Raw genomic sequence first — 24,988 nt, 5'->3', positions numbered from 1 at the left:
TGCATGTCTTACAAAGCAGTAACTTGGCTATGTTCTTCATGATCACAGGATTCCTGAGGCACTCATAGGCTTTAGTCTAGGTTTCTTTTATTAACTTCAACATTTTTAGTTCATTCTCCTTTCCTTCATACTTTTTTTTCCTCCCTTTATTCCCTGTGTTTCAAACTTTCCTCTGTGGTGTCTGCTGCTTTTCTTGCCTTGAGGGACCAGGATGTTCTTCAGTGGTCAGTTCTAGCCCAGAACAGAGGTGCAGATATTTATAAGAGAGATGGGTTTGGTTTGAACATGAGTGCAAATATGAGTTGGCTCCTTTGCCCATCAGCCTGACACCAATGTGGGCTGAAGGCTCTCAGCACTACACCACAATTCCTTCCCTTGTGAAGTGGGAGAGAATGGGGATCAGTGATCATTAAATACTTCACTTTTCTGTTTCTAGTTTCCTCCTTGTTAATTAGACTTAATAGTACTTCACTTTTAGTTGAGATCCCTACATGAGATCTTTTGGCCCTCATGTGGAAAAGCAAACTGCAAAGCAATGAACAATATTCCACATTTGCCCCAGGATTAGCTCAGTGTTACTGAGAAGAAGGGAGCAGAACCTTCTGCTTAACCTTCCTGGTTACCTTCAAAATGACTGAGTATAACTAGGTGGGAGTTCTTTCATTTCAAAGAAGTACTTGAAAAACGACTTTCACAGGGTGACAGTTGACATAATTGTCATTAAATGAATTTTTCATTGTGCAAATAAAAACAGAGCCAGGATTTCACCTAGTGACTTTAACTCAAAGAGATATGCAAATTTAGATCTCTGTATTGAGAGACTTATGAATGAAGCACACAATAGCAGCCTGATTATACTTTTTCACACTCCCAGATTTAATCTATGATTTATCTTGGCAGTAGGGGAAAGCAAGCCTTTGATGCTTTGAGATTTAAATTATTTCCTTGGAGTAATCTACAAGAGCAGTTTTACTGGAAGAAAAGTATATCAGAAAAACTGTTGATCTAGTTCAGCCTGTCAAGAGCTCTGTAGCACTAATTACCTTGCAGATATTAATTAAATTGTGTTTTATTTTGCTCTCAGTCCTCAGGCTTCAAGTGTGACTGCAGTGAGGAGCTCTGAAAGTTACTTTGCTCCATTCATAACTAATTCTGTTGCCATAAGTAATTCTGATCACAGCAGTCATTTAAGAGCCATCAAGCATTTTTTTGTGTTGTTTTGCAGGTATCATATGTTTCCCATCTGACTGTACAAGATATTCTTTTCCAAGAAAAAGACTTATATAACATATATAACTTATAAGTTGTAAAGGCACACAGGCAGGAAAGGGTTGGCTGGATTCATTTGCCCCTCCTGGCAGAATTACAAGGGAAAAGGATAATTGTGCAGAGAAACTACACATTTATTAGTCAGCACCATTGGGCTTCCCAGCTGCTGGTCCTACAAAGTCTTCTGATGTTGCCTTGGTACTTCACAAAACTGAAGTTCCAGTGAGTTTTGTCAGAATATACTATGGGAGACTAAGAGAACAAAATCATCTGCAAATGAAATTGAGTCAAGCTTTTATTATGAAACAATACATGAAATACTCATCAAGCAGTAGGAAATAGTGTTACATAAATGTTATGTCTTCATGAAATATTATTTAACCTAGAAAACTGTAATTAAGGATTCCTCCAAAGCCCAGAAAGCTGGCCTTCTCTTCATGTTGCTATTCTGCAATTTTCTATTAACCTCTCCCTCCAAATTCCTCTTGCTTCAGACAGTCTAAACCTGTGCCCTTGAAAGGACACTCTAGGACTAATCAGTTGCCCAAACCTCAGAAACTGTGGAAACCCTCAATTCAGTTATTCATGCATGCAATCATTGCTGGTAGAAAATGCATGGTGATCTAGAGCTCATCAGGCCACCCAGAGCTGGAATTTCTGCTGTACCACGAGGATTGCAGAGAGGTTCTGCTCTACAGTGAGCACGTAGCCAATGCAGGAATAAACTTGTCCTCCTTAATCATGTGGAGACCTGCAGAAAAAAGAACCCAGAATATCAAAATCCATGCTGACATTGGCCATACCAGTGACATCTTAAGGGCTTCAAAAAATTTAAACACTTTTCTAACATTAATTCTTCACAGTGGCCTGGGAGCAGCTGTTGGGAAGAATTCCTGTAGCTAAAGTGAGCCAGCTTTCAGATGTGTCTCAGCTGGAAGATTTTTTTGAAAATTGCCAACTTACCCCCTAAGGCTGAAGTTTGGGAATGTTATGTTTTTGTTTTTAAATTAGTTTCAGACCTTTGTTTTATTGTGGATTAATAGAGCCCCACTGAAGTCTACCACAACCTCATTTTTTAAAGGTATTTAAAGAAGTACAAATAGATATAAGAATTTTAAGCAGATGAACTTTCCATCTTTTGAAACAGATCAGCTGTGACAGATACCATCTCTGTATTCTACTGCTTAAAACTTTTGAAATATGAAGCTAAATCTGCAACTTTTATATTAAGAAGTTAACTGGGAATGATATAGCTTCACTTTTATGGTTATTATTCAAACTTATCTCAGTTGACAAATTTCATGTCTGTTTGAAAAACCTCCTTGCAGGTCAGACTGCATCCTGAATATCTCCAGGATGACAACTGAGTTTAATCTTGCCCCAGTGCCACTGAGAGCTAAGAGAACAAGCACAAGACTTGAACAGAAAAGTTGGAAAAAGAACAGGAGGGAAGCAGGAGCAATCTGAAGCCACATTAATAAGAATGTTCTGCAGTCACCTTACACCCACATAGCAGAGAAATGCATAACCAGAGTTTTATTAACAGAACAGAGTGACAGAGTTGGTGCTGGGACTCTTCTGTTCCCTGCCCCTGCTCAGCTGCCCAACAGCTTCCAGCACAAGGTGCATCCCCACCCTCTCTCCCAGGGTGTGGCTCTGCCTTTCATTGTGGAGAAAAGAAGATGAACTGTAGAAGATATATATATAAATATAAATGTATATGTGTATATACCAGTTGGAGGGTGGGCAATGCCATTAGATTGGGTGCACCAGGTCCCTGTTGCAGTGTGGGAGGCAATGAGGATTCAGCCAGTGTTCAAGGAATTGCTCTTCTGATCTCTGCTCCAAGCGCTGGAGGTGAAGCATGTACTCCTGTTTAAAGCAAAGCAAAAGAACTTTAATTGTGTCATCACTCAATTCTAATGTCAGGCCAGGGACCCAGGATAATTTCACAGCTGATGGAAGAGCCAGTAATTTATCCATTAAAATAATCAAATATAGTGAAATATGTTGCTGGTCACTTTGCCCCAGCCTAGCAATATTTAGTGAATGATTTCCTCTCCAGAGCAGCAAAGGTGTTGAGCAAGAATTATACAACAATATTCATAAATTAGGAATTCTGTATACACATTTCTTATTTGCATATCAACACAGAAGCCTTTGTTGGGTACAAAGGATTCTCACAAACAGATTTGTTATAGCCCCTTTTGAAAACTGGTTCCTGCTGCTTAAAGAACATTAACCCTTGCAGGATCATGTGGCAGGACTGAAGGGTTCCAGTAGGTAGCACACACTATCTACACATTTGCCAAGCCACAAGCTGTTCTAGTGCTGCAGCCAGTTTATTTCCATTACTCTAAACATTTATAAATCTAAAAATACTTGCAGCAACAAAATTTAAGCTCTTATCTATGCCAAATCTATATCTTATAAAATTACAATGGCTTTATCAAACCCCATTTGTAATTCCTTCAACACTAGTTTTATTTTAAGCATAAGTTGTTCGAATTTTCAATACCTTTTGTGCTCATAATATCAAAAATAAGTTAAAACACCGGTGCTGACTGGTGATAAATAAAATAATGTGAATTTCCTACACCAATTTATAGAGAGAGGCTTTGGTCTCAGCAATGAATTTATTGAAATAAAACGGGCCGTGTACCAAAACCTTGACCTCATCAGGGACAAAATTTACTTTTAAAAAGTCCCAGTCCCAGTGGGCTCATAAGCTTTGTGAACACCAGATACATTTATTCAAAATAATCCCCCATTGCTTTGCAGAGTGGGCACTGCTGGGATGGAAGCTGCAGCCCAAACCCTCTGCACTGGCCAAGTGTTCCAGCATCAGGATCCTGCCTTTCCCTGGGCTCCCTCTGCTCTCAGCCCCAGAGCCTTGGCTCAGATCTCTGGGGAGAGATGCCTCAGGAACTGGCAGGGAACACAACTGTGTGACTGAGAGGATGCCACATTGTCAAAGCAGGGTCTCAGTCAAATTAAGTTTAAAGCATGCTGATAACATAAATTACATTTTCTTCTAATAATCCAAAGGGACTGATCTTTCTGTGTGTAACTGAACAGGTTTCTGACTCAAGCAGCACTGTGGAAGTCAAAGAGTGTCACAAAGAATTGCAAATCACGTTCCCCAGCTCAGCATGATCTGGCCCAGTACAAACAGCTTTTGCTTAAAACAGATGAACAGAGGTGGGTTCATCCCAGCATTCATTTCACTCTGCTACAAAGCACCCATACAAAATCAGTTTTTCTCCTTGAGTCCATGTGCACAAGCTGTGCCCAGGGATGCAGCAGCCATGCACCTTCATTCTCATGAAAATCTCCATGTTCCACAGGGCAAGGAGGGTTGGTTTTTTATCTGAAGATTTTTCCTTTTCTACTGAAAACCTTGACATTTAGGGAGCAAAACAAATACTCATGCTTTGGCTCTTCTTACAGAGGGTCAGCTTTGCTTTCTAAATGAAAAACAAAAGAAAATAAATAAAAGGAGGCTGAAATTTCTCAAAAAGTGGTAGGACAGAAAGTGTCAAGGACAGAGAAGCAGAGTCAGAAATCCATTTCTTTAATGGTCATGAAAAACATTTCTTTAGCCCTGAATCCCTCCTCTCCCCACAGAGTCACAGAATTCATAAGGATCACCACAACTCCCTGCCCCTCACAGGACCAGCTAAAACTAAACCATAGATTAAATGTTGCATGCATGCATGTAGAGCTTCTTGCCATACAGGAATTATCTCAATCCAACTGTTCTGCTGCTTCATTAATTCTGTATTCAATATTTGTTATATTTACCACATAACCTTAATTGTGGTTATACAGCAGATAGGAGCTGTATTCCTGCTCATTTGCAAAAACTACAAGGCTTATTTAACAACTTAGAAACCAACCCAGTCCTGAGTGTTGTGGGCAGCAGTGCAGCCTTCTGGTTTTTGGCTGTGTTGTGCAATGTTCAGTGTACAGGGTTGTCAACAAGCACGGAGCAATATCTGGGACAGCTTTGGTTTGTTGTGTGCTCACCCAGTGTTGGGCAGGTGGATTCTGTCTGTCTGGTGTACATTGCCCACTGGAAAGGGGAAACCAGAAGCTGTTTCTGCAATCCTGCAAGGCATTTCTTGTCTCCATGGTGCTCTTCATGTCCGGTGGCGCCCAGAAATGTGCAGCACCTTGCTAAACTGAGCCCCCTGTGCTCCTCACATGCACAATCCCCTGTGTGCTCCTGGCTTCTGTGGCTTTGCCTCTTCAGAACCATGTGATTTTAGCTCAGTTTATTTACTTTGGAAAGAAACAGGGAGTAGTTTTAAAATACCTTAAGTACCCTTGATGAGTGCAGGATTATGTGTTAGGTCTTGTCAAAGCAAGGAAAACAGAAGGCTCTTTAATTCTTTTTCTTTTGTTGTAATAGGGTTTAGAAAGAAATAAATGTAGATACTGCATGCAAGCCCAAAACAGTTGCATTAAGCCAGCAATGAAAAACTCTTACAATATCATAAAAAAATCCTATCTGTAGCATCCATAAATAAGTCAATGAAAGAAAATTATTTTTAAAGCTGGTTGAGAACTACCTCAGCCTCCACACTGACCACTGGCACCTCCATCTCCTCTCTGCCTGCAATGCAGAATGTCCTGTAAGCAGAAGACTTTTCCTGTTACTTACTTCAGGCACAAGCTCATGAAATCCACATCTCTATAAATTAAAAGCCATTTTCTTCTCAAAAATTTGATTGGTATTTTTGAACCATGATAAATGATCTCTTCATTCTGCAAGTGAACATTTCCTGAGCCATACTCAGCACTTGCAGAATGTTTTTAACTGTAATTGAAAGAATTTAAAGGTTTTTTAAATATTTCATGGAAGAACTCAGCTGCTCTAAAGGGTGATATTCATAACATAATACCTGGAAGCAATAGAAATTTAATACTAAGCTCAAATGGTTTGGGGGATTTGGTGTTGGGTTTTTCAGTTAATGCAATTTAAGAGTAAATAACATAAATCACCCTCATTGGTTCATCAGGGAAACCAGCTTTTCTTGGTCTCTCTTCACGACGAGTCCTCAGCAGCTGTTTGGCATCTTTTTCAGACAAAATTGGTGAGGTGTCTAAAGATAGAACAGCAGAAATTAATTCTGAAATTATCAAAAAGCTAGTATTTTATCTATCAGTTGTGAAATGAAATGTCCCCAAACCTGATTTTTTTCCTATAAACAAAGTGTTCTTTCATTACAACCCCTTCCTAGGGGATATTGCATTCCAAAAGATAGAAGAGGAATTTTAAACCATTTTTATACTTGTGTTTTCTCTTGTCCTACTAGTATGAAGCAAAGCCCACATATTCATGGTACTATAAAATGAGCAAATACAACAGCACCATCACACCACTGGCATTAGTTGCTCTTCCAACTCTTTGTTCTTTTCTGTGTTGCTTTATAGGATTCTTTTCAAAGTAATGAGTTAGATACATTGCAAAGAAGAGATTGCATTGAACATTCCACTTGCAGGACCTTGGTAAAATAATATTAAAATAGTAAGCAAATAAAACTAAAATTTTGTGGTAACAGTATGGTAATGCAGAGAGTTAAATATCAAATACAAAATCATGATTGTTAAAAATCAAATCCTGGAAAGCCTGCAATATAAAAATGGTTGAGTGTTAAAAATCAAATATATTAAAATATATGAAAAATTAATACTAGAATAGAAGGTTGACAAACTAATACTACTTATATGCTCTGCAGCTCTACACATATGCAGGTTTGTCGATATAAACTCCTACCTGTAACAGTGGTCAGTAGGACCAAAAAGGAGACCAACACAAGAAACTTCTTCATTTTGATTCTGCTTTCTCTCAGTCTGTTCCAAAATGAGCAACCCTGACCAAGGCATTCTCCTATTTGAAGGAACTACGTCAGTCCCAAATGTTTGTTTGTGCTTTAATTTCAGTGATAGTATGATTCTGAAGACATCTGGTCTGAAGGTTTGAATTAGTCTATTATCTGCTCACACATTCTCTGCATAACTCTTTTCCTGAGGGAAAGAAAATAGAAGGCCTTTTTTTCTACCTCAGGCTTCAGAGTTGCACTGGGTATTTTAAATAAACTTGTGAAAATAAAGTCTATCCCTTTATATTTAGCATGGCAAGCAAAGGTTTTTGGTGCCCAAGGTAAACTATTGTTTTTTAAAAGAAACAACTGCCCAGTACTGTTAATCTCAGAGGCAGCTGCAAAGGGGCCCCTTTTTCAAAGATTGTCTCTAACTTTGCTCCAGCAGAGAAGTATTTACTAATGGGGTTTAACTCTAGCAAAGCCAAATTATGACTGCTGAGAAAGACAGCAGTGTTTTCTATCAAATTAATAGAACCAATAGAAATGAAAAGCCACATAATTCTCCTCCTTTCAGGACAAGTTAGCAGAAAACAGGATCATAAAGGATTTAAGCATAGTGTTGAGTAAGGATGTAGGTTAGCAAATGTCACTGCGAACAGGTGGTTTTGGCTTTGAGAAACGTCTAGAGCTCTTCTGGGCAGTGCCATGCTCAACACGTGGTACCAGCATCACCAATTTGTAGGGTATGAAATGCATCCCTTCAACTATAAGATATGGTTGACATGAAAATAGGTACTTGGAGTTCATCATTGGCTCTTACATGAGGGAAGCGAGGAATTTCCCTGGAAATCTGAGTGTTGCCCAACTGTGCAGTATGTGCATTTTCAGTGTTTTTTAAAAGATAGAATAGACCTAGAATCCAATCAATTTTGTATATGCTGTATGAATTTACATCATTGCTCACTATACTGTTTTGAAAGTGCAAAAACCTGTGGGTTCTAATGGCAGCCACTATTTTTAGGACTGCTCCAGGGAAACAATCAAACATGTAACGACAGAACGAAATTATGACGGGAAGGCATTTATGGTTGGGCAATAAAGCACAACCATGGGGAGGACAAATACAGCACAAAGGCAAAACTTTGGGGACCTCACTGCTGAACGTGAAATGTTGTAGTGAGGTGGGGATTGGGCTTTTCTGCTGGGCCAACAGAGGACATGGGGAAACGGCCTCAAGCTCAGACGGGGGAGATTCAGATTGAAGATTATCATGGTTTGGTGTGTCAGGCTTTGGGAAGGGCTGCCCAGGGAGGTGGTGGAGTCCCCATGGCTGGAGCTGCTCAGGAGGAGCTGGGCCTGGCGTGGGTGCTGTGGTTTGGTGTTACAGTGGCAGTGCCGGTCGGACCGGGTGACCGTAAAGGCCTCTTGCAAATCTGATGACTCCATCATTCTGGGGCAGAACGAAATTATGGGGGAAAACATTTATGGCTGGGCAATAAAGGCACAAACACGGCGGTCACTCGGCCCCAAGCCAGCACGGCCTTCGCCTCGGGTCTGGGCCCGGCGGAGCCGGAGCCGGAGCGGAGCCGGAGCCGGAGCCGGAGCCGCTCCGCCAGGCACTGTCGCGGCCGCTGAGCGCCGCTGGCGACATCCCCGCTGTCGCGACAGGCGGGGGGCGGGCGGCGCCCGTGTCCTGGCAACGGCCCCGGGCCGCTTCCGCTTCCGCCGCCCCGCGCATCCCGCGGCGCCGCTCCGAGCCCGCCGAGCTCCCCGGCCCCGGCTCCGCCGGCAGCTCCCGGGCGGGCCGAGGGCCGGAGCTCGCTGTCCGCTCCGCCCCGTGTGCCCCGCGGCGAGGCGCAGCCGAGGCCGTGCGTTCGCGCCCTCCCGGCGCCGGGGACAGCGGCAGGAGGAGCCTGGGCACGGCCGGCGCCGCGCAAGGCCCGGGCGGGCGGCGGAGGAGCCCCAGCGGAACGCTGCCGTCGGCCCGATGCGGCGCAGGTCGGTGCCGAGCCGTGAGGAGGGATTGGAAGATGGTGCGTGAAGCTGCGCCTTGGCTCCCTGAGCGAAGGGGCCGTTGCGGGGCTCGCCCCGCCGCCTGCCCGGGAGGTGCGAGGGGTTAGGCCGGGGAGCGCAGGGATGGAGGGCTCGGGCGATGCCTCCCCCGCCGGGGCCGACTGGCGCCTGGTGCTCTGGACCCTGTGCTCCGTGCTGCTGCCCGTGCTCATCACGGCCTGGTGCAGCTTCCAGCGGTCGCGGCGGCAGCTGCTGATCCGGGACATCTTCCGCAAGAGCAAGCACGACTGGCACTACACGGACCTGTTCGGGTCGCCCTCGTACTGCTGCGTGTGCGCCCAGCACATCCTGCGCGGCGCCTTCTGCAGCTGCTGCGGGCTGCGCGTCTGCGAGCCCTGCCTGAAGAAGGCGGACCGGCGCTTCCTCTGCAAGGAGGTCATGATGAGGGGCAGCGCCGGGGCCCCCAGCTCCATGCCGCACCACTGGATCAGGGGCAATGTCCCTCTCTGCAGCTGCTGCGTGGTCTGCAAACAACAGTGCGGCACGCAGCCCAAGCTCTGCGACTACAGGTACTGCAAGGCGGTCTGACAGCGTGGGAGCACTGCAGTGCCATGTCAGTGTTGTGTTTTCTACAGGGTTGTTGGGAGACCACACCCCAAAAGAGATCCTGCAGTAGTCAGATAAGATACTATTAAAAAAAAAAAAACCAGCTTCAAAGAACCTAAAATTAAAATGGGTGCTTGTGAGTCATAGATTAAGAGTGTGGCATTGCATCTCACATCCACTCGCTCTCTTAATTGCATTACTCCAGCATGATGTGCAGGCTGCTGTATAATTACATACTAGAGACTCTCAGTGTCCAAGGGAGTTTGTATTTTAGGGGATGGTATTAGGAAGTTTCTAATAAATTTGTTGGTTGTACAGTGGATAGCCTGAGCAGTTTGACTGGCACAGCTCACAGTTCAGAAAACCAAAGTGGGCATCTCAAAATTGGCACCTGCTCTGTGTAAATAGAGCAAACAATGTTCTGTAGAGGTTTCAGGTTCATTTTTAAGGATGTTCAAAACAGCTAAAGAGCAGTAAGCTACCGCAATATATTGATAAAGATTGTGTTAAGAGCGTTTTAAAAATATAATGGACCATTACATGGACTTGCACTGTCATTAGTAAGGTTGCTTGCAAAGTTTTCAGTGCCAAAATGCAATGACAGGTGCCCCAGTGTGTTACTTCAGCCTACTCAGAGGATCTTTTCAGCCTAGATTCTGCCAGCTTTTGCTTTGCTTCTACGTGATACTGTCAAACTCCTTGGGAAGTAAGCAGAATTACAGAGAAGAAGAGCAGATTATCAGAAACAAAACCTTGAGAGTGTGTGTGGGAGAGGGAAGGGCAGGAATTTGGAGGCAAATGGGAAAGGAAGGAAGAAGAGGAAAAGAGAGTCAGAGCATAGGCCAAGTGTCATTGATACTCTAAATGTGTGTTGGATTAGTCAGGAGCACTCCAAAAATAGCTTTCCCAGCTGCTTAAATCAAGGCTTTGGATGTAGTAAATGAGGATTAACATTCTGCAGAGGCTGGAAGTGGATATTGCAGTATTTCCTCTTGTTCTAGTCTTGTTTTCCAGGACAGCTTTTAGAATAGGTCATGAAGCAAAGCAGTTTTGCATAACTAAATCCCATCAGCCTTGTACACTTCTGTGTAATCTTTTAGGTTTCATGTGTGAAGGGGTATTATCAATCTTAAGGAATGCATTCATTCGTGACTTGTATCACTGTATTGAATTGAGCTCCAGTATTTTATCTGTGATCTCTAAGATGAACAGGGGTTGAGGTTCTTTTACAGGTTTTCAGTGTAATTGTTGATATTACAAACAGGAGCATATTTATAGCACCTATTTTTTAATTAAAAAGAACTGAATTCGTCTAAAACTGTTGGAATTTTCCCAACAGAATTCAAATCTTTCCTAGACCTGCAAGCACATGACCAAATTTATGTAATTTTCTATAGCCAATACATAAGCTTCCAGGGAGTGAAAATATTACTTATAATGGTGCATGTGAACACAAATCTTTTGACAAAAGTCTAAAATAAATGAGCAAAATCACTGTGCCTGTTTGAAGATTGTTTTCAGGTGTTCTGGTCTTTTTTCAGGTGTGTGTGGTGTCAGTACACTGTGCATGATGAATGCATGGTGGATAGTTTGAGGACTGAGGATTGTACATTTGGAGAATTCAAAGACTTAATTATTCCACCCTACTATTTGTCTGCAATCAACCAGATGCGTAAAGAGAAAAGAACCAACTATGAAAAGGTAATGGCCTGCTGTTTCTTGGGTTTAGAATATACCAAAACAACAACCAAATAAACCCACAGACAGACCTTGAAATCTGAACTCAATACATTGTGACAGTAGCAACTGTCACGTAAATGTTTCAAGATCTGTTAAGAACTTGCTGTGTTAATTCAGAGGTGTTTGTCATTTTACTAACGTGGTTGTTGAAATATAAGCAGATGTGGATTTGTCTACCTTACTTCCTTGAATTTTTGTGAGTTTTTTACTGCTTTGTTCATAGCATTGTAGTATTCATTGTCCTGAGCACTGCAGAATCTTCGGCCTTGATGTGTCAGAAGTATTTGTGTTTTGTCTACTTCAGACTAACTGGTGACTTTCTCATTTCAGCCCTTGCAGGGGATGGGGCTCAGAGCAAGGTTGTAAACATTTTCAGATGTGCAGTATTTTTGTGACTGACTGGTTTATACCTTTTGCAGGTGGTCCCTTACTGCAGTAAGCACTGGATGCCAATAATGGTGCTGGCCAATACTCGCAGTGGAACCAACATGGGTGAAATATTTCTAGGAGAATTTAAAATGCTGCTGAACCCTGTTCAGGTATTCACAGTGCAAAGCCACCATAACAAAACCAAGGTTTAGATCAGAATAGATATCATCTTGTTTTCACAATGGCTGTAGGGTCTTGTGGAAGATCAGTAAAGGAAACAAATTCGTGCAGTTTGTTCTTTTAGCAAAGAACAGCTTCACAGAGAGCAACAAAATATGCAGAGGCTTCTCCCAGCCCCAAGTTTGTTAGGCTTCTAATACCAGTCCATTTTTTTTGCTTATGGTAGTACATGCAGTAATTCAGTCAGAATTACTGCTTGTATTGCCAGTATTACCAATTTACTGCATGTATTACCATATTACCAATTCAGTGGTACCAAAAGTATACCACTTTTGAAACAGTGTACACTTTTTAGAAAATGAACCATTTAAATCTTCTTTATAGGCAACCTGTATTTGAATCCTCACTTTATGTGTGGAAATGTCAGCCCTGACAGTTTTGCTTTGTGTTGTTGCTTTCCCCTTAAAATCCCCTGGGATGGCTCAGGATGTTTTGTAAGGCAGGCAGTTGTTCTTGGATTTCCTGGCTGCACCTTAATACTCTTCCTTTGAAGCTCAAAACCCAGCTGTAAAATACAGCCCAGGAGAAATCACTGTGTTTCTGTTTCAAATGCATCCCAAAAAGGCTTTAAAGAATAAACCTCTTTGTGTGCTGAGTATTTTAAAATTACTTTTATCTGAAGTCTTTCATCTTTACAGAATTCATCTTCATGCTTCTAGATGCAGACTGTTCCAAGGGTTCTGTCAGCTCAGTTTATCAATGCCATTTAATCCTAGGGAGGCAGCTGGTGCTCTGTTGTGAATTTGGGAAACAAATCCTGCTCATGAAAGTCAAGACAACTCATTTGCTAATGTAATATTGCAAATGGAGAATATTTGTTTTGCATTAGAGTTAACTTCTTGAAGTTGTTTATCTGTGAGGCAAATCCTGAGTCCTGTTCTGTGAACTTACAGAATTCCTTATTTTCCTTTTTTCTAGGTTTTTGATCTCAGCAAAATTGCACCTGCTAAAGCTCTCCAGCTCTGCACTTGGCTGCCCTGCAATGCTGTCAGGGTTCTGGTCTGTGGTGGGGATGGCACAGTGGGCTGGGTCCTGGATGCAATTGATGAAATGAAGATAAAGGTATTGTGTTTTAAATTAAAAGGTGACATGAGTTTTGGTGTTGCCAAAGTTCTACCTCTCATCTCTTACCTGCATTTATTGCCTTCATCTTCCCGAATAGGCTTACAGAGGAATATTTGCATAATTGCTTATTCATATTGGAAAAGGGTGTGGGAAATGCATCTTATTATTCCTTGTAGTTAAAGGAAAATATGAACACTTTAGATTTTAATTTATATTAATAGTAGTTCTTTTCTGCAAAACAAGGAGAGAACAAGCTGCTGGATATTTTCTGCATTGTTTTTTCCTCTTTGTCTGAACAGATTTATATTGTCATAGATGGTATTGCTGATATTGGCTGGTGTGCTCTGACTGCTCCCTTCTCCCAGGACACTCAGTGTTTTATAATAACCTCATCATTTTGCCAGCTATTCTGGTTATGTTGCCAGTGCATAAATGAGTGCAGTCATTTGCTTCTGCTCCTTGTCATATGTTCTGAAGAGTCTGTCTGTCTGCAGCCTTGCCTATTAGCTGCAAGTAGAGGAGAAAAAAACAAACTCTGTTTACTGTGGATTTGAAATGGAAGATGTTCTCATTTATGGGATGCTCCTAAGACCTCCTGAGAAAATTAAGAATGGAAAATAATTTTAATAAACTTTATTGCTTAACCTAATAAACTTTTTCTCTTGTGCTGAAAGAAAAAAAGGTTTTATATCAAAGTTTTTTACTGCAGCTTTCTTGTTAATACATAAAATGTTGTTATTACAACTTCATGCATAGTCCAACAACCTCTTTGAGAATTATTGTGTGCTGATGAAGTAGAAATAAAGTAACTATTAAGGTTAATGAATATGAGTATATGGTTGTGTGGTCCTGGGCACTTGATACATTGTCCCTCAGTGCTGATATAGTTGATGAAATCTGGGTTTTTCTTTGTCCTGTTCAAATTGAGTCATTGGTATTAGGTAAACTGTAGAGATTTATCAGCAAAACCTTTTTCTTATCAGCAGTAGGTTATTTGCTCCCTTCATTTATCTTGACTCTCAAATACAGGTTGATACCTGGCTGATAACCTTTCTGAATAAAATAGTAACCAAAGTGCCAGTTTACTGCAAGTGCTTTTCACAGCTGAGTTGCAAAGGCCATAGTACAGCTGAAGTAATTGTTCACCCTCCTGTGGTCAGGAGAGCCAAGGCCTTTGCTGAGGGGGCTGTTCTGAGCAGCTCCTGTCACTGTGCTCTGCAGAGCTGCTCTTCACCTGCTCCATGTGTGGGTGACAGCCTGAAACTGAGACACTGACTGTGCTCCTTGGAGTGTCTGTGTTTCTGTGTGTGCTTGAGCACTGGTACTCTGTGCATCTGTTGTTTAGACCTAACCTCACTCAGTCTTGTAGGAGCATTTTGATGTCTCGTTGCAGTTCACAGCCACGTGTGTTACATCTCTCAGTGTTCCTGTCACTTCCCAGATCCAAAGCATCATTCCTGGGAAGGAATACTCTGCTCAGTGTTCATAAATGTGTTGTTCCCATATTGTGTTTGTATCTCTTTCCTTCTCACAATGATTTAACATTTCCTTCCTTTACCTTATGTCTGGGTAAGTAGCTCAATGTGCCACCTGCTCTGCCAGCCCAGAGCTCTGCTCTGTTACAGGCTGCTGGGAAGGTGAATTGATCTAACCTGAGCACTGGGGATGGAAGGGAGGCAATGAGTGCTGGAGCAGGAGCTAATCTGCAGTGGTTTTGTGTCCTAGGGGCAAGAACGATATATCCCACAAGTGGCAGTTTTACCTCTGGGAACAGGGAATGACCTGTCTAATACTCTGGGCTGGGGTGCAGGTTATGCTGGAGAAGTCCCTGTAGAGCAGATCTTACGAAATGTCATGGAGGCAGATGGAATCAAACTAGACAGGTAAGGAACAGTGAAAAGATAAAATGTACAGAACCAAACACTGCTGTAGCTCTACTGATAGTCCATTGCAGCAGTTTCTTTACATAAACACAAGTATTGCCAGGAGCTACAACCTAACTGAGGTCTGAATTTAGTCTTTTAGTTGTTCTACAGGGCTTAACTCTTTCATTATTTAACTAAATTTGAGTGTTTTGCCTTAATCCCAGTATACATAAGATTCCTAACTACAGCTTTGATACTGAGGACTGTCTGTCTCAATCTTAAGTACCAACTGTTGTTTTTCAGATGGAAGGTTCAAGTAACAAACAAAGGATACTACAACTTAAGGAAACCAAAGGTATTGTTTGCAAGTATAATATGAATTCTGTTAAATACTCTATGTTTGTCTTTTTTTGTTGTTGTTATCAACTTCCCATTAAACACTGAATTTTAAACCCTAATAATGATTTTTAACAAGGCATATAATAATGATTTTTAATAATGTTTTTTAACAAGGCATAATTGGAAGTTCTGTCTTACAGGTATTCACAATGAACAACTACTTCTCTGTAGGACCTGATGCTCTTATGGCTCTGAATTTCCATGCTCATCGTGAAAAAACTCCCTCTCTGTTTTCCAGCAGAATCATCAATAAGGTGTGTTTGCTAAAGGGGCATTTCCTCCTTGGAGTTGTTAATTTGACTTCAGGCTATTTTAGGTTCACATTCCTTTACACTACATCCTTCTTGTCACTTTAAGAGTTTGAATTAGCTTTTCTTAGGGAAAGGGATTCTATGGGTAAAACATGTTGGCACACCCACTCATGAGTGTTCTGCCTTGCCTCTGCTTGCTTAGAAAATTTGCTGTTTGCTCATTTTTTGCTCAGAATTTCTCATTTGCTTTGAAACCTCATGAGTTAAGTGCTTATTCCCTTTTCAAGTGGAAATCTAGTTTCTTATGCAAGTTGTAGTTCATTTCATGAGGAAGATCTAGTTCAAGGATGTGCAAATATATTATGTGTATGTTTTAGATAAGGTTTGCACAGCCATAACTATACATAAATATTTCAAATAGTGTTCCTATGTATTATCTTTTTCTAACAATATTTTCTTTTCTCCCCATTTTGTTTGGGTTTTTTTTTTGTAGGCTGTTTATTTTTTTTATGGAACCAAAGACTGCTTAGTACAAGAATGTAAAGACCTTAACAAAAAGGTTGAGGTAAGTTTTTTAACTTGCTTATTCTCTGGACAGTCAGTGAAGTGTAAAAACTTATCTTGTGAAAGAAAAGGAGAGAAGCTTTGCTCTTTACCATATTTACACTTAATGATATTTGTGTGAGGGTGGCTGTGGCCTTGGAGCATTTTTGTGTTCCCTTTGCTGTCTGCAGCTTACTTCATGGAATTCATGTCTTTGGGCTTACAGCAAATTCCTGACTTTTTTCCTGGCCTTGACTCAGTTCTATCAGTGCAAACACTGATATTCAGCTATAGTTTGCCATAGCACTAGAGGCTTACATAAGTGAGAGTTCCTTTTTTCTTTTCTCTACGAATAGAAATTTACTGTCAGATTTCTTAAAGATTTTTTTAAATATGGAAAGAAAACACATTTTGTTGGTGCAGGGCCAATTTTTCTTTAAGTGGAAGCCTATTGAATGCATAAAGTAGATAAGTTCCATTGAAGTACTGAATTTGATCCACAGTAATTAACTTCTGCTTGTCTTTTAAAGCTAGAGTTGGATGGTGAGAGGATTGAGTTGCCCAATTTGGAAGGCATCATTGTGCTGAATATTGGATACTGGGGAGGTGGCTGCAGGCTCTGGGAAGGAATGGGGGATGAACCTTATCCTTTGGCAAGGTACAGAGGGCATTTTTTGCTTTGTTTTTTCCTTTAACAGTTCTTGCAGTGTAAGGAATTCCCTCAGCAGATTGTGCTTTAGTAGCCAGGCTTGTCTGCAGGCTGGAAGGATTCCTTGGGACAGGCTATCTCACATTTGTTTATTTTCCTTGGAGTAAAGCCATCCTATACATCAAGGGGGTTTTAAGACTATCTCAAAATGTCTGGCATGACAGACAGCAGAAGCATTGGAGAGAGAGGCTATTAACAATAAAGTGAGCCTTCAAAAAGTAGAAGATAGATCCATTTAAGAATCTAAAATACCACATCTCATTAGAGGTTAAAATGGAAAGTAGAAAACAAAACATGTCCAAAATTTTGGCTCCCATGTTGGGAGCAATACCAAAGAGAAAAATAACTTCAAACATTAATTGTTCCCTGTTGTGACTTCCTTCTTCAGAAGGCATCTGTATAAATATACACATAGTTTTGTTACAAGGCTTACAATCCTAAATTTCTAAAAAATACTTGGGCACGGTCCTTACCCAGATCTAAAAAATTAAGCCATTAAAAGATTTTATTTTTGATGAATATCTGAGTAAAAAGACAGAAAATTGTACAAGTTTATGGAAGAGAAATCCGCTGTGAGCCTTAAATGTGCACAATAAGCCTTGGAAAATCATACATCCCTGATTTCAGAGGCCAGCTCAAGTGTGCTGACTGGTGAATTGCTCCATAGCTGTTTGATGGCTTTCTTTGCTGCTCAGTGGGGTTTGTGCTCCAGCACACAAACATAAATGTATTGGTGGCACAACATTCGTCTTCTCTCTGGGAATAGCAGTAAGAGGACATAATATTTGGGGATATGTGCTGGAGCTCATCAGCTCACTGAAAGAAGTCTCATTTTTTCATTTCATAGACATGATGATGGACTTCTGGAGGTTGTTGGTGTTCATGGTTCTTTCCACTGTGCCCAGATCCAGGTGAAACTGGCAAATCCTGTTCGCCTAGGGCAGGCACACACAGTGAGGGTAAGTGCTGCTTAGGCACCTGTTCTCCTAAATATTTTTTTAATACACAATACAGAATCTCAAGCACTCAACTGCTTGAATCAGATCTGAAGTTGCAGTTTGCAGTTGAAATGGATATTTCTCTTGTTGAGTAAAAATGTATTATGTCATAATACACAGACCTCTGTTGCTGTGCTTGGTGGCCTGTGAGTGCCACTCACAGTTTCTCCCTGGCCAGGCTGTGAATGTGTATTGCAGCTGTAAAAGGTGATTTCAGCCCCTTTGAACTGCTGTGGTTGTATTGCTGTGTTTGGTACAGCTGTTTGATTGCTGGGTTGTGTTGTGTTTGGTACAGCTGGTTTGATTGCTGTGTTTGGTACAGCTGTTTGATTGCTGGGTTGTGTTGTTGTTTGGTACAGCTGTTTGATTGCTGGGTTGTGTTGTGTTTGGTACAGCTGGTTTGATTGCTGTGTTTGGTACAGCTGTTTGATTGCTGGGTTGTGTTGTTGTTTGGTACAGCTGTTCTGATTGCTGGGTTGTGTTGTGTTTGGTACCAGCTGATCCTGAAGAGCTCCAAGATGCCGATGCAGGTGGATGGGGAGCCCTGGGCACAGGGGCCCTGCACTGTCACCATCACTCACAAGACCCATGCTCTGATGTTGTACCACTCTGGGGAGCAGACAGATGATGATGATGCCTCCAGCCTGTCAGAGTGACACCAGGGCAGGGAGCAGCTGGATCAAGACCTGGAGATTTTGTGGAATTGGGATTTGATGTGCGGCAGTGAGGAACTTCAGCTCGTTAAAACACCAATGTCTGATCTGGACTGAGGTTTATCAACTAAGGTTCATACTTGTGAATGAACTAGAGCTGAGGAAAAAGCCATGCTTCTGCACTCATGGAAACTTTCACAGCTGAATTACCACCACTGGTTTGCTTTAGCTTGGTGGGGATGCCCTCCAGCCTTTCCAGCTGGAACATGTTCCTCTCATGGCTGGAAGGGGACGGATGCTGCAGCCCTTCCTTGCTGTGCAATCAGGTCTCTGCACACACACAGCACAGTGTTTCAGAGAGATGTTTCATACCCTTGGAAAGGGGAACAGCTGGGGTTTGACCTGCTTCCACCTGCCCCAGAGCAGTTCCAGAGCAGAAAACCAGCCCAAGCAGAATATGGGTTGATGTTGTGACAGCAGCCTGCTCCTGGCTGCCATCTCTGCCTGGGAGCAAGAGCAGTAACTCTGTGCACCTGCTCATGCAATGCATTTCTGATAAGCTTCACTGGGAGAGTAGAGGATCTGGGAGCTCTGGGGAAGGTACTCAACAAGAAAATTGCTTTTGGACCAAAGGTTTCTGGAAATGTTATTTAGGAAATGTCCTTTTTCAGTGGCTTTGTAAGCCAAAGAGTACCCTGAGGTCTTGAGTCCCCAACATACAATTCAAAATACTTGTACCATGAATTGCACTGAATGATCCTGTGACTTGACTTTGCTTCAGCTCAGTGAGAGACTAATTCCAGTTTTTGTAAGTAGCAACATCATAGTTTTTGGGCAGGCTTTTTGGAGGAAAACTTGGACAAAGGAGCATCTTCTTTAGCTGTTTAGAGAGAAGGGTTTTAAAGAAATTATGATGATTGGCAAATGTGGGGTATTTTTTAAAAACTTGTTGAAGAACGTGGCTCATAATTACCTGAGAATGATCAGTACTAAGTCAGTCTGTTAACTTTTAATTGTAAGTGTGGAGGTTGAGAGCTGAGTTTGCAGAGGTGCCATTCATGTGTAGGATTTGTTTGTGGAAAAAAGCATGGAAGCATTTGTTTTCTGACTGGCTCTTAGGTGGTAAGAGATGCCTTGTTGGTTACCCTCATTTCCCTTATGGATAGAAAGGGGGAAAAAGATGAGAGGTTGATCCTGGTCGTGGAGGTTCAGAACACCCACAAGAGCTCACAGAGACTGTCAGGCATGTCTGAAGCTTCTCAGGTTAAAAGCTTCTCAGGTGAAAACATCTTCATGGTTAACAAAAGTAGAAGATCTTATTCCTGCTCTTTTTGTTGTAAGAATTTTGAGCCTGCAGCAGGTGAGAACTGAGTTGAGGCTTAAAATATCTCACTGAGTAAATTCAGTTTAGTTACTGAAGGTGCTCTTCCAAGTAGGAAGAGAATTTATGCTGTGTAAGCCAAGATTATAAGAAGGTGAAGCCTTTGGTCTGAAGTTTGAATGTTGCTGCTTTTGTCATGATCCCCCAGTTTTTAAATTTTCTTTATGCTGACTGAAAATGAGACCATTGGGTAAAGTAGGCTATGTTTCTAGGTTTTTTAAAATGAAACCATTTTTCAAAAACCTGTAAAATGATGTTTGCATTAGCACTGAATGATCTATTTATATTTTAAAATAATTTATTGAAACTTGGCAAAGTCAGTATTTTTAAAACCTTCAACTGTAATCCTCTTTGGAAAGCATTTTTAACTTGATGGTATTCCTTGTAGAAAGTGTATGTACTAGAACTTCAATACTACTGATTCTCAGTGAATTTATAGCAGTCTGGAAATGTGATTAGAGTGTAATGAACTGTAAAGCAGAAGCCATTTGTAAATTCCATATTCATTAGCCTTATATGCATAACTTTAATTATTTTATTGTATGTAAATAGAGATGAAAAATAATAGTAAAATATATGTAAAAAGTGTTTAAAATACTTTAAGTATGCTATGCTAGATTAATCCATTACCTTTTTTATTTTAGTTATGAGCTTCAGTTTGTATTAGCTTCAAAAATCTTACCAGTTATTATTTTTTTAATGACTTGTAACCATCAGCACCCTAAAAGTATTTAAGTTCTATGCTGTAGTTTTTATGTAACTGTGGTTTACAAACAAATGAGGAATCTGTGGAAAAGCAGGGTATGTGCTCTGAAAAGCAGTGTTTGAAATGACACCACTGGCTACTTTAAACTGTACATAATGCAGTTCAGACTTCCCTGAAGTTGATCAGATGATTATTCAAAATGGTTTGAATAATCAATTTGAATAATATTGTTTTATAGCCCAAGAACCTTGAACTGTTGAAAAACGTCACTCTTTTCACTTCTGACATCTAGAAAAAAATAATTGATGCCAAGGTTGGAAGTGTCCCTGTGTTCCCACAGGTGGGTGGGGCTGTTTGTGCTCCCTCCCACTGCAGCTTTTCATGGGTCCAGTCCAACATGTGTGACATCCCCTGGGAAGGGTAAATCCATCATTCCTGCTGGAGGAACAAAGTGAAAGTAGCATTTAACTGGGTGCTTGTTTGGGACAACCCCTGCTCTGTGGTCTTGGTTTTGGAGGTGAAGTCTGTGTCTCACCAATGGACTGTGAGTGATGGCAGCAAATGTGGCCCTGGGGAAGCCTCTTGTGGAATTGTACCTATGGTTTAGAGAACATTCTGTAAGGCTGAAGTGTCCATTGGGACTCTATAGCTGTCATCATTTGTGTGGCAAAAAAAGGTCTTGTAAAACAGATTCAGCCCTGGCGTCCGTGGGAAGCCTTGCTGGTTCCAGCTGTTCTTTGCTTTCAATGTTTCCTCCTTTCTGGTGTGTTGCAAATTGGGTTAAAGCCTGTTTGGAATGGCTTTGAGGGAGCTGTTTCCTGTTTTAGCCCAGTTTGCCCTCAGCAATGAGCTCCCAGACTGTCTGGCAGCAGGAATGGACTTGGCTGATTTGTACCAGAGCTGGAGCTGCCCAGTGTGCATTGTGAATATAAACTGCTCCATGCTTTTTCAGTGTTGTAGGTGCATAGAGCACCATTTCAAACAGCTCCTCCATCCAAGGAGTTGCTCCTTGTAGGCTGGAGCCCTGGAAATCCCCACACTAAATTCTCTGTCTGGGAGAGGGGACTCTGCAGCTGGAGCTCCTGTCCTGCACTGAAGAGTTTTCCCTTATCCTATTAATCATAAACATTGGAAAAATTGAGAAAACAATATTTCAAAAAGCCAGATAACAAACTATTTCTTCTGCCAGTCTGTATATTATAGATTTGTGTAAAATGTACAGGGTAAACAGTAACACTGATTGTCAAGCACTTCAAAGTGAGTTCATTAAGTTTAAGTTATATTGTTGCATCTAGTAGCAAGTTTGGTCAGATTCTGATAACTTTCTTTAATGTAGGTTCTCAGTCCTGTGACAGGCAATAGAAAAAGCATAAATCTGCTTGGAGAGCCTTTCTGTGGGTCAGCTCCTCTCCTGGCTCACAGTGCACTGTTCACTCACATAGAGGATGTGCTGTGTATTTTTACGTGCACAGAACCTCCTGTCAAAGGCTTTGTCAGACAAGAAAATTGGAATGGCTTCACACAGCTGTTCTTGGCCCAGTGACCCACCTGGTTGGCTTTTCCAGTCACCATCACCACCAGGACTCCAAAGGTTCCCCAATACCCCTGGCCTGGATTGAATATAATCTTTGTTCTCATTGCTGCTGGGAGGAACGTCCCTTTTCTCCACAGGTTCTGAGAACTGATCCTTGAAGGGTTTGGTTTCAATTGGCCAATTCCTTCTGGTTCTGTGCTACATTGCACTGAAGCTTTTACAGTGTGTGCTGCTGTATCTCACTGGTTAAATAAAAAGCTCTGCACCTTTAGCTGTGATCAGCACAATAGCATCAGTGTTAGAATAGTTACTGGTTTTTACTTGGCAACAAATGCTTTTGGTAGAGCAGCACTGTAACCCAGTTAGTCTCTGGGGGAGAGCAGGACACTTAAAAATCTGCATGTGTTCTAACTGTACTGACTACTAGCAGTTTTCTTCCTTTTGGAAAATAAAAAAAAAAAAAATTAAGTCTTCAGTTGGAATTAAATTAGACTGTCTTCAAAAATACTAGGATGTAACTGATTCTTTTGAATGTCAACCACTGAATTTAAAATGCTGTTTTCTTCTGAGAAATGAGAGGTACTTCTTGAGCACAGGGTGAGGCAGCAGTGACCACTTCTTCCTGTGGTAATTGAGTAAATGGAGAGAATTTACACATTCTTTATTTCAGCAATGCTGAGGCCACAGTTGTAAAGCACGATTTTGTCATCCAAGAGTGCTGAATACCCAGTTCAGGCTTTGGGCATCTCAGGGAGATACTTCAGGCTGGAAAAAAGCCACATGCCTTGACTAAACCTAGTTGTGTTGTGCAGACTGACCTTGGCTGAGGATCTGGCCCTCAACTGTTCAAAAGAATGAATGTGCTCAAAATTGTACTTTTTAATGCTGCCTTGTGTCCTGTGCTGTGTCCCCCTACTGCTGTATGTAATTAATTCTTTGCATTGTTTAATTTGCAACTTGTTTGTAGATTTCAGCATAAAAATTTATGTGAGTTTATTGCATTCTGTACCTTCAAGGTTTACATCCCTCAAAAGCCATTTTGTCTGCTACAAACTGCTGTAATCCTTTGAATACCTCCAGCCATCTTCTCTTTCTAGGATTTTTGTAGTTAAACAGAATGGATTTTTATTTTTGTAGCTTGTAACTTCAGTATGTATAGTAGTTGTTTAGTAAGTAGTGATCAGAATACTGTAAAATGTTGTTTTTAAGAGCTGTAACTTTTAATTAGTAATTACTCCTTACAGGAAAATGTCAGCATGTTAACAGTTTAAAAAGAATATATTATTTAGCTACACATGCTGTGATGCTGCCACATGGGATTTATATTGAATGTTTGTCTATATGTTCTAAAGTGGCACTAAACAAGGAAAATATGAGCCTCAAGTGCAAGAAATAGCTCACAAAATAGGCAGTTTTCAATTGAGAAAGGTGACATTTGGAATTCAGTATTTTTTATTTCCCACAGAGCAGTAAGGAGTGATCAGTGGACTCTTAGCAGATCAGTTGTTTCCTTGTGGTGTAGTTTGAGATGTGTATTTAGTGCCCAAACGTGAGCAGACACTGCACCATTCCTGCTCCTCAGAGAGCAGAACCCCAGAGCAGCCCCACAGCTGTGCAGGATGTGAGGTCTTGCTTGCCATGAAAAAAACAGTTAGCATGGGCTTGGACCTCCAGAATAAAAGTTTAAATCAAAATTTGCAAATTTTTCCTTGCCATCAAGCCATGTTTTCAAACCTCAAACTGGTTTTCCTTTGGTTTTGAAGAGAGGGCAGGCTGAAATGGAAGAGTAAGGAGGTAATCCTGTAGAAGTCATTGTTAGAAAAGCAGAAATGCTGGTTTTATCTGCTGCAGAGGCACAGTGAGTGTGCTTCTGTCTCATACAAATTGTGATGGTTGGTGCAGGGGTTACATGGGCACAGTGTGTGATTTGGGCCAGGTTCTGCCTGAGGAGCTGCAGCTTCAGTGGAGCCACAGAGCTGCCCCCTCTGTAGTTACTGCACATTAACACAGGGAAACTGAAAACTCAGTTGTTGTACCATGGCCTCTCTCTGTGACTTGCACTCCCTGAAATTCTCTGTGCAGAAACATCTGCTCCATATTCTTCATAGAAATTTGTAAATACAGATTTTTTCCCAGCACTGGCTCTGTTACTGAATTTCCTAATGCATCTGTTTGTCTCGTTATTTGTTCTGTATTTCTCTGTAGATTTAAGGGCTTGGATTAAAGTATTTAAACTCACCTTTTCCTTTTCCTTGCTGTGCATAAAAACAAATGTGAGTCTTCAGCTCTGCAACAGCCCCAGGATGAGGATGACTGCCTGCTCTGGGAGGGCTGCAGCTAGATGAGCTTAGGCATTTTGAGAACAAAGTTGTATTTTGTTGAACTCTGTGGCCGTGCTACTGCCTGAAATTCCTGCTGCAAAATTTGAGCATCTCAAACCTCAACAAATTCTAGACAGCATGGTAATGTCATCTGGAGGTAAAACTAACACTGGTAACATGCAAAGGTCTCTCAGCAGCTGTTTGCCTGCTCCTGGTTCATTCTTCTCCTTGGGGAGGAGCTGAGGTTATGTGGATTTTCAATAGGTGTGGTTTAAATGGTTTGAATTCCCAGGCTTCAACAGTTAATGTGAAATGTCCATGTTCTTATTTCTCACCTCTGTTGACATTGATTTGGGGATCTTAAAACAGCTTCTGATGCTGCACATTATTTACTCGAAGAGGGGAAGGAGCCCTGCAAATGCCTTGGCTGTGATGAGCAGTTTCAAGTAAGAGGTTTAACAGGAGATGTTCTGGTATCAGTAGAAACTGGAGATG

At 41.5% G+C, this 24,988-nt stretch overlaps 2 protein-coding genes across 3 annotated transcripts; one reads left to right on the top strand and one right to left on the bottom strand.

Moving 5' to 3' along the window:
- Positions 1-1,546: 1,546 nt before the first annotated feature.
- C19H17orf67 (chromosome 19 C17orf67 homolog) lies at positions 1,547-7,151 on the bottom strand. Its single transcript, XM_059485938.1, has 4 exons — positions 7,052-7,151; positions 6,277-6,377; positions 3,002-3,141; positions 1,547-2,020 (listed from the first exon to the last, which is right to left on the bottom strand). Exons 1-3 carry the CDS (start codon positions 7,104-7,106, stop codon positions 3,025-3,027), a joined length of 273 nt encoding a protein of 90 aa, XP_059341921.1. The 5' UTR covers positions 7,107-7,151; the 3' UTR covers positions 1,547-2,020; positions 3,002-3,024.
- Positions 7,152-8,956: 1,805 nt separating this feature from the next.
- DGKE (diacylglycerol kinase epsilon) lies at positions 8,957-24,410 on the top strand. 2 transcript variants are annotated; one of them, XM_059486076.1, is made up of 11 exons: positions 8,957-9,682; positions 11,261-11,420; positions 11,879-11,998; positions 12,987-13,130; positions 14,859-15,016; positions 15,302-15,353; positions 15,538-15,651; positions 16,142-16,213; positions 16,722-16,849; positions 17,748-17,859; positions 18,396-24,410. In XM_059486076.1, exons 1-11 carry the CDS (start codon positions 9,237-9,239, stop codon positions 18,552-18,554), a joined length of 1,665 nt encoding a protein of 554 aa, XP_059342059.1. In that variant the 5' UTR covers positions 8,957-9,236; the 3' UTR covers positions 18,555-24,410. The 2 variants fall into 2 exon arrangements, with proteins under 2 accessions (XP_059342059.1, XP_059342061.1); XM_059486078.1 differs by lacking the exon at positions 18,396-24,410 and adding an exon at positions 18,019-18,082.
- Positions 24,411-24,988: the final 578 nt, after the last annotated feature.

Source organism: Ammospiza nelsoni, chromosome 19 (genome assembly GCF_027579445.1).
Source record: "Ammospiza nelsoni isolate bAmmNel1 chromosome 19, bAmmNel1.pri, whole genome shotgun sequence".
NCBI classification, from domain to species: domain Eukaryota; kingdom Metazoa; phylum Chordata; class Aves; order Passeriformes; family Passerellidae; genus Ammospiza; species Ammospiza nelsoni.
The sequence above is the reverse complement of the archived record's forward strand: the minus strand, read 5'-3'. Positions and strand labels throughout refer to the sequence as shown.

Coding starts and splice junctions, on each gene's coding strand:
- C19H17orf67 (XM_059485938.1), bottom strand. CDS start 7,106: ATGAAGAAGTTTCTTGTGTTGGTCTCCTTTTTGGTCCTACTGACCACT. Junction 6,378..7,051: donor CCTACTGACCACTGTTACAG/GTAGGAGTTTAT, acceptor TTCTATCTTTAG/ACACCTCACCAATTTTGTCT. Junction 3,142..6,276: donor TCCCTGATGAACCAATGAGG/GTGATTTATGTT, acceptor TGCTTTAAACAG/GAGTACATGCTTCACCTCCA.
- DGKE (XM_059486076.1), top strand. CDS start 9,237: ATGGAGGGCTCGGGCGATGCCTCCCCCGCCGGGGCCGACTGGCGCCTG. Junction 11,999..12,986: donor TGCTGCTGAACCCTGTTCAG/GTATTCACAGTG, acceptor CCTTTTTTCTAG/GTTTTTGATCTCAGCAAAAT. Junction 13,131..14,858: donor TTGATGAAATGAAGATAAAG/GTATTGTGTTTT, acceptor TTTGTGTCCTAG/GGGCAAGAACGATATATCCC.